An 11409-nucleotide genomic window follows, 5' to 3' on the forward strand; every position below is an offset into this window, starting at 1 on the left:
TTCTTCAGACTTTTGCACCTCAGAAGTTGAAATCTTCTTTTCACTTTTCGGTTTCCAAACTTGTTGAGATAATGCAACCCTTTTGTAAAATTTGTCGTTTTTAGTTACTAACTTCTTTACGGGTTCATTTTTCACACTCTTTTTCTCAACAACGATTGGTGTTTTTCCCTTCACATCACCTTTCTTCTGTTGAGTCTTCACAGTTTCAGTCTTAGGCTTCACATTGGTACACTTTCGTGCAATGTGACCAACTTGATTACATCTAAAGCAAGTTCGAGTATCAGCCACTCGACTTGTGCCTTCAGACTGAGACTGAGAAGCTCTTTTCTCAAAGAACTCTTTGTTTGATTTTGAAAAAATTTGTTTCTCTTCACCAGCAAGTGAACTTGAACTGTTTATAAACTGTTTCTTCTCGACAAACCTCTTGTTTGGAACATTTCTTTTCTGATATGATTTACTCCCCTGATAACCACCCGACCAGTTATTTCTGTTGTTATTATAAACACGTGGTGGATTAACAGATTTCTTGTTGTAAACCTTTTCTTTCTCAAACTTCATTCCACTTTTCTTTTGACTCAGATTGTTCACTACTGACAACTCAACTTCGACCAGTTTGAAAACATTTGTCAATTTGTTCATGTTTACATTCTCAATCGGAAACTCTGAATCTGAAAACAACTTATCTGATCCCGACATCTTGTACATGACAAGAGTAGGTTCATCATTTAAGTTGTCCTTGGACTTTTGTTTCGGAATGTATTTGTCCAAGAAACACCCATCTTCCTCAGTAGTGTCACTATCTGTTTTAAGCACATTTTCAACAACACCTTTTACAATATCATTTTGGACAGTATCGTCATTGGAAGATGTGAACGTGACATCAATGTTCTCTGGAAGTTTAACTTCACTTTCTTCCTCAAGTTCAACCAACCCAGATTGTTTTTTCGTGTTGTTATCAAGAATCGGCGGTTGAACTTTGTGAAAACCCACCCCTGTTCCATCAGAATACACGTCTTTGCCAGCTTTGTTTTTCCCGATGGGTTTGGGAACAATGTGCTGTAACACAAAGCTTGCGGAGCTATAGCTGTTAAGCTTCAACTGGATTCGCTCATTTTCAATTTCAGCCTCTTGAAATTTAAGTTTCAATTTAGCGATTTCATCCAGTTGCTTATTGATTGACTCTTCTTTTATTCTCAGCACTGCTTTTAGATGTTCGTTTTCTTTAAAAGTTTACCATTTCGATCATCACTATCTTTCACTGTGCTTTTGAGTTTTTCAAACTTTTCAGAAATCTGACGGTTTTCAAGAATTAACTTTTCATTTTCTCGTTTAACTTTTTCATGTTCAATTTTATCAGTTTCAATTTGAGCAGTTAATTCTTTAATCAGTTCAGTTGAAGCTTTAACTGTTTTGTCACGCGCAAGAATCTGATTCTCAACGCTTCTGACCTTTGCTGTCAGATCTTTAATTTTCTCACCGTTGAGATACGTGACAGTGTTACAAAATTTGCATTCTTTGTTGCAATTTTTGCAATCAGCATTTCCTTCGATCTTTTTACCTGACGCATTTGTTGACGAGTTTGGACTGACCTGGCCTTTTGACTCAGACACGGAGTTAGAGTCTACCTCAAGTGCTTTAGCAGCTAGCACTTTGTCAGCCATTTTTTCCAGGTTCTCTGCAGTCAACTCCTGCGTTGTATCGATAATGCTGGTATCAATCTGCTTTGCTTTCTCGATCTCTTCTTTCTCCTTTTTCTCTTTCTCTTCTTTCTCTTTCTCTTCTTTCATTTTCTCGGTTGGAGTTCCCCACCATTTGTGTTGCCAATACTCATCATCTTCTTTTATCTCCTTGATGATGGCTTCTAGATCAAGCGTTTTGTCACCAATCGCAATATTTCCATACTCATCAAGATAACACTCCCTGTCCGGATCCCATCTTCTCGCTCTTCTAGCTTCCAGATAGATATGAGAAATTCTAATGATTCTGTTTTCAGTAATCATCTTTCCACGGAATAGGTTCATCGTTTTTCGCCATGAATGCGTAACCAACCGCATCTTCTTCCGGTAAAACATCTTTACTCCAATCATACCCCTCATCATCGTAGATTACCGCAAGAGCTCTAGATATGTCTCTGTTATCTTCAGACTGCTTCAATCTAGGCGGCTCAGATTTATTCTGGTGATAAATTGCCTTCTTGTAATAATCATCTCTGAAAGGGTTTTCCGACTCATCAGCATAAGCGTTTCTGCATTCTCTCTTGAAGTGACCCTTCTGCTTACACTTGAAACACGTCATCTTGGACTTGTCGAAGCCGAGCTTGGTAGATGGACCACCGATCGTCTTCCTGCCGGTTATTTCCATAAATCGTTGTGCTCTACGAACAGCACTTGCCATAGCCCAACGAATATCGATTAGCTCCATTTCTTCGGGATCTATCTGATCATAATCTTCCTTCGTCAGATTTGTATTCCCGATCTTACCAGCCACCAACCCTTCATACGATTCCAACATAGACGCCAAGAAAACCATTTGTTGCTTAGCCAACTCCTCGTCAAAATTCCGTGCATTCTTTAAATCTATTGCGATGTTGCACTGAAACTTTGCATCAGAATAACTTTCAGAAGATGAAGAACCACTGTGATAACCACTGTGGTTTCCACTGCTTTGACTGCTTTGACTTTCTTTGCTTGCTGTCGACACATTCTCAGCAAAAAATGCAGTCTTTGGAGAAGTTGCTTTCGGCATCATGCTTTTCGGATAACAAAGATCCAAATTTTGTTGATAAGATGAGTGATTGACTTTGTATGTCTTCTTCAGCTCCAACTCGTGACTCTCGAGTTTTTCAATCAACAAATCTAATGTCAACTTTTCTGGTGCCTTGATGGTATTTTTCAACATCAGCGCATAGTATCTCCAATCCATCTCGTCTGGTAACGAATCGAACAATTTATCGATAAGCTCATCCTCAGGATATGTGATATCATGTCGTGCTAATTCCAGCTTCAGATGACCAAATCTTTCTATCATTTTACAAACCGACTCGTTCTTTAGACATCCAAAAAGATCAAATTCTTTTCTAAGAAGTTTTCGTTTGTTTTTCACAATTTCCTCGCTTCCTAAACATTTTGCTTTAAGTTTGTTCCATAGATCTTTAGCGTTTGAATAATCAATCAAGGAAATAATGTCTTCTCGGACAGATTGGAACAACAAAGCCACACATTTTTGCTTGGCTACAAATGCATCAATCTCTTCAGCCGATCTTAACGCTTCACCATTTTTGTTTCCATTTGCATAACCGTTCTTCAAACTTCTCCAACTGGGAAATGCGAATGCCCTCAGCCAATCTTCAAACTTCCTAGACCACCGACTGTACTCCTCGATAGCCATAAGCTTTGGGGGTCTATTGAATGTTCCGAAGGCACTTTCTGATTCCCAAGCTTCCTTTTTCTTTTCTTTCGGCGGATTCTCATTTTCTTTGCTTGATGAAGTATCATCGTTTCCGGAATTTCCCGTGAAAGCATACATGTCGCTGAACGGGTTCAAGAAAATATCATCCATCGTGAACGTACCTGCAAAATCAATCAATCACTTCGAAAAATTTTCAAAGTTTTTGACAAATGTGATAAACAAGCGAAACAGTGTATGATTGAATAAGCGAAACTAGAAATGTCTGTATAACTGAAAGTAACAAGTGTCTTTATAAGCGGAACCACTTGTTTGACAAACAAACGAAATATCAGTGATCTTATAAGCGGAACTATCAAGTTGTCCTTATAAGCGAAAGTCCATTCAAGCGGATCTAAAATGTTCGTTCAAGCGGAACCTACAAGCGAAAGTAGGTATTTCAAGCGGAACCTATGGTGTTTCAAGCGGAACTTTCAAGCGAAACGAGGTCTTATAAGCGGAACCTCGAAGTCCGTATAAGCGGAACCTAGTTCTAACCAGTTTTCACCATGTTTTAGTCCGAATTTTAACTTGAAACTTTCTAGGGTTTGTTAATACTCTATATCACACAATATAGTCAATATTCAGGCCATTTCAACCATAAAAACTAATTCAAACTGGAAGAATATGAGAGAAAGTGAGTAGAAATGAGAGATTTCTGCAGATTCAAGCTGTAGTAGTATGAACTCCTTGTCCTGAGCTCTGATACCACTTGTTGGACCGTGTTCCGACCCTGAATAGTCAGTTGAGATAGTTCATCTTCACGTATAAAGGAAGAATCAATATATGCGAAGTAACACAGCTATTCCTTTTCAATTCCTTCTCTTTTATTGCTTTCTGAAGTGAATTTGACAGAGTTTTGCTACCAAAAGCACGCAGCAGTTCCGCTTCAATGTTCAACAACCCCTCATATGGTTTCGCTTATGAATGCTATATATAGTCCCAGTGGTTTCACTTGTAGTGCATGACACATAAGCGGAACCTCATCTAAAACCCTATAAGGAAACTATCAATGACACAAAAGCGGAACCTCTTTTACATACAAGCGAAACCTTAATATAAAACCTAATTTTGACTTTCTAGATCCAATATTGACCTATCTTGACCGAAGACGTGATGTAGACGAAGTCAACAGACATTCCATGCATCAACAATGTTTAGATTAGAGACTTTATGCTCATTTGACATTTAGAGAGCTCTAGATCTAGAGAGAGAATCTAGAGAGAGAAAGTGATTCAAGGTGCTTGTATTTGTTAGATTTCTAATCGAATCACGTTTATATTACATCGTGTGTGTTAGGTCACGTTCGTGTACGGTTTCCGCACGTCATACGTTCCTTTCGCAATCGTTTCGGAGTCAAAACCGATCCTACATGGCATAACGACGAACTCATAGTGCTCATAACGAGTCCTGAATGTTGTCTTTGGTATGCTTTCCTCTTGAATCCTCAATTGATGATAGCTAAACCTGAGGTCTGTCTTGGAGTAATAGCTTGATCCTTGTAACTGGTCGAATAAACTGTCAATCCTTGGTAGTGGATACCGATTCTTGACCGTGATTTTATTCAACTCTCGATAGTCAATACACATCCTAATGTTCCATCCTTTTTCTTCACGAACAGTACTTGAGCTCCCCAAGGCGAGAAGCTTGGTCTATTGAATCGTTTATCCAACAGCTCCTAAAGTTGCGTGGATAATTCTTGCATCTCGAATGGTGCAAGTCGATAAGGTGCCTTGGCCATGGGCGTAGCTCCCGAAACCAAGTCAATGTGAAATTCGACTTGTCTTTGTGGAGGTAATCCCGGTAAGTCTTCGGGGAAGACTTCAGGGAAATCCTTCACCACAGGAATGTCTTCAAGCTTCGGCTTCTCAACCTTCTTGTCTACCACATGCGCCAAAAAGGCGACGCATCCTTTTCGCAGACACTTCTAGGCCTTCATGTAGTTGATGATTAGCAAGGGCGTGTCACGCTTCTCCCCATGTACTATGAGTGTTTAATCATTCGCAAGAGGGATGCGAATGATCTTCTCATGGCAAACGACCTCAGCTCTATTCTTGCATAGCCAATCCATGCCAACCAAAATATCAAAGCTACCCAACTGGACGGGTAAGAGGTCCGTGTTAAACTTACATTCGCCAAGTTCCAACAAACACCCTTTTACTACTTCTCCTGATTCGACAAGTTTTCTATCGAGTAAGGAATGTCTAACCTATTAGACTCAACTCCAAGTATGTTTTTAAATTCAACAGACATGAAACTAAAATCGGCACCAGGGTCAAATAGTATTGATGCAAATTGATTGTTAACGAGAAACTTACCGGTGATCACGTTAGGGTCTTCGCGGGCGTTACTTGCTCCTATGACAAATCCTCGACCTTGAGCGTTGTTTTCCTTCAGGCAGTCTTCCTTGAAGTGTTCCTTACTACCACATCCATTGCAACCTTGATTGCATCCATTTCCATTCCCATTTCAATTACCAGCACCGTTGCCATTACCATTACCGTTCCCATTTCCAGCAGCGTTCCCATTTCCAGCACCATTACCATTTCTGTTTCCATTACCATTCCCATTACCACCTCCATTTCCTTTTCCCCAACAGTCCTCAGTACGGTGACCCAATTTCCCACATTTATCGCACCTCGCAATTCGACAAGCTCCCACATGATGATACTTACACTTGTCACATTTGGGCAGAGTGCCCTGGTACCTCTTAACTCCCGTATCATTTGCAGCCGCAAATGTTTTCGCCTCCTTAGGCGGGTTAGTGTCACGTTTCTTGTTATTGTTGGAGTTGTTGTTGTTGTTGCGGATTGCTTGCTTTAGAGTTGAATGTTTTCTTTTCTTATCACCGGACAACTCAGCATGTGTTTCAACTTTCTCGGTGATTTCAATGATAGCTTCTTCATACGAACAACATCTTCAGTGAGGCTGACAGCCAGAGTTACAGCCTGTGCAATTGTCGCAGGGTTTGCAGGAGTCACTAAGCTAGGAATCTCAGGAGCCAATCCCCAAATATAGCGCTCGATGTGCTTGAATTCAGGAGTCACGAGATAGGGGATTACACGTGAGAGGTCATGAAACCTTTGAGTGTACCCTACGATGTCCGCACCAACCATGGACAAGTTCGAGAACTCGGTTTCTAGCTTCTGAAGTTCGGCTCATGAGCATTACTTTTCCCTCATTCTTTCCTTCAAATCATCCCACGGCATACCATATTCCGCGTCATCACCTAAAATCTGGACCTGTATGTTCCACCAAGTAAGGGCCTCATCCACAAATAGCCCGATAACGAAAGTAACTTGTTGATCCGCAGTACACTTGCTCATTCGGATCGTGGAATAAGTATTTTCCTTCAAACGCACGGAAGACACTGCATCTCCAGTGCCGTCAACTCAATGGCTTATAGTCTAAAAAACTGCTTATAGGTGCATCCTGGAATTCACACAACCGATTCAGGAATGAGCAAACAATGAAACAATGATCTATTCATAAGTTTCATTAAATTGTAGCAAATCAACTCAATGTTACCTTGGTTAAGGTTTCCACCAGATGAATCTCCATGAGCGTGTCTGCCTGAACCTCCCGTGCCGCAACTATGCTCGGCACGGTTCGCCTCGTACTAGGCGATAGCTTCAGAAATCCTTTCCACGAGCAGAGAGTTAAGCTCATCAGTAGTTCGTGGCATGATCGGGGGTGGGGGTTGATCTGATCCCCTAGTGTTCCTCATTCTTCTAGGAGGCATGGTCTTCCAAAACATAACACAAATACAATTAGGTGTTTATCAAATAACCACCATTCTTTTTATTAACTAAATAATAAAAGAATATATATATATATATATATCTATATATATATATATATATATATATATATATATATATATATATACACACACACAACCAAACAATCCACCAAACATATAAATCAATTAATACAAGCAAACAGGCATGCATAAACAGATAAATAATAATGCGTCGTAAAGATAAACATCGAGTTTTTATATATAAAGACAACTTGTTACATCATTGTTTGTAAAGGAAACAAAAATGCATATGGGCTACATCACCCAATGAATACAAGTTCAATACATAAAATGGCAAAATATCTTCCTTCACATTGGCGATCTTGGTCTTCAAGTTGTCTTCAAAACTCGGGTTCAATTTTCATAACCCCAAAACGGACTACTCCGTACAAAAGTACCTGCAAAGAAACCTAATGTGCTGAGGGAGATGGTGGGTGAGTAGGAAACGCTAGGAAACGTAGGTGGACTGCCTCCTCCTCGAGCTCGTAAACTCGACGAAGTAAGACGCTCACCTGCTGCTCAAGTTTCAGGACTCGAGCAGCTAAGCCTTCGGCTGGTATGTGGGCAGGTTGTGGTGGTGATGCTGGTGGTGGTGGAGATGCTAGTGGTGGTGAAGATGGTGGTGGTGGTGTGACTGGCGGTGGGTAGTCTGGTGGGGGTGGCTGTCTAGCGTCAGACTCCTTCTCAAGGTCGTAGATCCTTCGGCACAGGATCTCAACCTGGAGCTGGATAGATAAAAGGAGATCGTCTCGGGTTATACCAGAATGATGTGAGGGATGGTATGGGTCGGATGATGGCATCACATGCGGTGGTGATGGTGGAAATGGTCGGGATAGTTGATGGTGTGGGCTCATCTCGCACGCGTCATATCTAACTGGTGGGTCCTACAGGGATGGGTGGCTTTGAGGATCCGTCACTGGTAGTGTGTGCAAGGGTATGTGGGGGCGTAGCTGTGGGAGTGGAAGTAGGTGTAGAGGTGACTGGTGCTGCTAACATGGCATCATCATCTTTGGGGTACGCCTCCAGGCCTACAACTCGAAGTGCAGATGAGGTCACTGACTCCCTAGAGTCAGCGTCTGAGTCGAGGTCAGAATCAGAAGAAATGTCGACAATGGAAACAACGGGCGATGCTACCTCCAAAATAGCGATGTCGAAAACATCGCCATCACCGAGGTCCTCGTCGGGATGGTCAACATGAAACACTGGGATCTCATAGGTGTCTGAGTCGAGGTCGGAATCAGAAGAAATGTCGACAACGAAAGCAATGTGCGATGCTACCTCCAAAATAGGGACGCCGAAAACCTTGCCATCACCGAGGACCTCGTCGGGATGGTCAACATGAAACACTGCGATCACGTCAGCGTCAGCGTCTAAGTCTATAATAAACGGCCAATCCTCAGCAGGAATCGCAGCGAGCGGGATAACGTGAATAGGTATGGGCTAAACAATATGCTCACCATCGGGGTGTCCGATGATGAGCGGATCATGGATGGGTAGGGGTAAAGCAAGAACATCATCCTCTAGGGGAATGTCGTCGTCACCAAAGTCGAGTAGAGCAAATGGTTGAAAGTAATCCAAATCCTCATCGTCGGACATGAGATTAAGACCAGGATCGGAATTGGAATCAGTGGTGAAGACCTCTGTGACAGGTGCCACCTCATCATCAGAGACGAGTGCCATTGGATCATGCTCCTCTGTTAAGTCGCTGCTCTCCAATGATGACATGTGAACCTGTAACATAAAAGTCATGACATATGTACATATATTAATTATTATTACTTAATATATATAGTTACACACGATGATACAAGTAGTACGCATATTTATTTTAAGTTATCCTATTTGTATCGTGTGGACTAACTTAAGTTCCTACGTCTACTCTTGTGTGGTCTAAGTCACGTAATCATCCTCGCGTTGTTTTTGGAAAAAATGAATTTGTGTAGTGGACTTTACGGGATTGTTTTATGCAATGAAAGTTTTTTGTTTTTGTAAAAATCGTTTTATGAGAGGATCCTATGGATTGTAGACTAGACTCGAGAAAGAATCCTGGTTCACTACAATCGAAGCTCTGATACCAATCTGTCACACCCTTGTCAAAGGCGGAAGCGCGAGGTGTGATCGTGATTGATTCTCATTGCATAAGATAAGTAAACATGCTACATGATACAAAAAAACTCTAAATTTGCCATTCAATGTTTCAACATCCAAAATAAAATTTAAGTTTTGAGTTTACATCTCCACAAAAGACAATTGTTTGAAAAGTTTACAACATCATTTCTAATTAAAAGATCAAGGTTTTGCTTCCTATATCTCCGCAAGGAGGCGGGATATAGAAAACAAATCCATCAAAAGGTGGCAAAGGAGCGTAGACACATAACATCTAGAACATGAACCTAACTTCTTGAACATAAGCCCGCAAGCATCCACTAATTTCCTAAAATACATGTAAATTTTGAAAATCGTCAACAAAACTTGGTGTGAATTCATGCAGTTTGTATAAAATGTATGAGTTATAGTTGTATGAAAACATGGTATGTAACTGTAAAATGTGCTTGTAAATTGAAATCTGTAAATGTAAGGAAATCGAGATCGCAAATGTTTCGCGAGGACATTAACATGCGTGACGATATAGGAAGCATCCAATCCTAGGCAATTTTTCCGTCGTTTCAGGACTGGGACCCAAAAGCACTCTTAGGCAAATGTACGGGCCAAGAGTGTTGTTAGGATCTGAGTTTAATTGTTTGTGTTTGTTTTAAGAAATGTAAGATGGAAGAAGATAAACAAATGGATAACAACAACGGAAATGAAGAAAACTTTATAACACAAACAATGGAAGAACAACTTTCATCATGAATACTTTTAATCAAAATATTTTATTACACAATGATTCAATATGCATGCATGAACTACTATCTCCCCCTCAGCCTGAGCACACAAGTGATTGTTCGTACAAAATGCAAGTGAGTGTGTAGCCTAATAGAACAGTACAAGCACTGTCTATTTATAGTACAATCCTAACCACTGTGGCATTATGGCTGACGTCACCTAGGCAGTGACATCTAAAAACACTAACTAACTCTAAACACTGCTTAATACAAAACACTGATTAGTAAAGTGCTGTTGATGCCATCATCCGATGGGCTCAACCGCTGATGAAGCGTTAGCAGTGCTTTCCACAAAGGTTGACCAGTCCTTTGACTTCCAGTAGTTCTTTGACTTCTTTAGTGGATTAGTCTTCAACAGTCTTTACTCTTCATCAGAGCTTTGTACTTATCAGTCCTTAGAAGTCAACAGATGTTAGATACCTTTGTCATTGGAGGGAAATAAAATTCAAAACACTGGTATTGAGGATCAGTTGTTGTAGAATTTGTTTTGGCTTTGTATCATCTGTTCTCAAAGGAAGGATCACATGAGCTAACAATCGACCCCTAGAACAGATGATGCCAAAACTCTTCATTATTCTCTGGTCTTTATTTCCTCATCAACAGTTCCCTGATTTGCCCTTTGAATTGAAGTACAAAGTCCAAGGAATTTGCGTCTTCTTCATCCCTAATCAGTTGAAGGTTCAATAGATCTTGAAGGTCACCTACTTTCAGACCATATGCATCCTTCCTTGATATCTTTTCAACATTACCATCTGATCTGAGCAGAGTCAATACATGGGTGTCTGGGTCAGACTTCCACTTTAGTATTTTTGGATCAGATGGCTTTCTAGGGACAAGATTTATTTGTGATGAGTTTGGGGACTGAGGTCTACTGGCCAACTGTTTGATTGTTTCAGCTAGTTATGTATTGAGTAGGTCAGTAGAATCATCCATTTGAAATCTAAGCTGACATCTGATCCCCTCTTTTCTGTATTCTTCAAACCTTTGCTCATCCTCCTCATCGGTCTGCTTTTGCCTTTTTAGTTGATTCAAGGCACTTATGGGTAAAGCAGATGATAAGGCAAGCTTTTTGGAGGCTTGGGTCTGTTGAGGTTTGTCACCAGTGGATTTAGGGTAAACTGGCTTCTAAGGAACATTTGGGTCTTTCTTTCTAAGTTCTTCCAGTTTTCTATAGGTCTCATCAACATTTTGCTTTGACCATCTGGCAATTGATCTTGCAGACCCATAACATGCAGCAACAAGCTCTGCTCTCTTTCTTTTGAACCTTAATGCATCATC

The 11409-nt window shown here is 40.7% G+C and overlaps 1 protein-coding gene across 1 annotated transcript; it reads right to left on the reverse strand.

Moving 5' to 3' along the window:
* Positions 1-5913: 5913 nt before the first annotated feature.
* Positions 5914-8100, reverse strand: LOC110924940 (circumsporozoite protein-like). Its single transcript, XM_022168911.1, has 3 exons — positions 7759-8100; positions 6616-6686; positions 5914-6361 (listed from the first exon to the last, which is right to left on the reverse strand). The coding sequence occupies exons 1-3, from the start codon at positions 8098-8100 to the stop codon at positions 5914-5916; spliced, it is 861 nt and encodes a 286-aa protein (XP_022024603.1).
* Between the last annotated feature and the right edge of the window lie 3309 nt (positions 8101-11409).

The sequence above is a fragment of the Helianthus annuus genome, chromosome 4 (genome assembly GCF_002127325.2).
Source record: "Helianthus annuus cultivar XRQ/B chromosome 4, HanXRQr2.0-SUNRISE, whole genome shotgun sequence".
In the NCBI taxonomy this organism is placed as follows: Eukaryota; Viridiplantae; Streptophyta; class Magnoliopsida; order Asterales; family Asteraceae; genus Helianthus; species Helianthus annuus.

Coding starts and splice junctions, on each gene's coding strand:
- LOC110924940 (XM_022168911.1), bottom strand. CDS start 8,100: ATGAGCCCACACCATCAACTATCCCGACCATTTCCACCATCACCACCG. Junction 6,687..7,758: donor TCCTGAAACTTGAGCAGCAG/GTGAGCGTCTTA, acceptor TGGAACATACAG/GTCCAGATTTTAGGTGATGA. Junction 6,362..6,615: donor AAGGAAAGAATGAGGGAAAA/GTAATGCTCATG, acceptor GCCTCACTGAAG/ATGTTGTTCGTATGAAGAAG.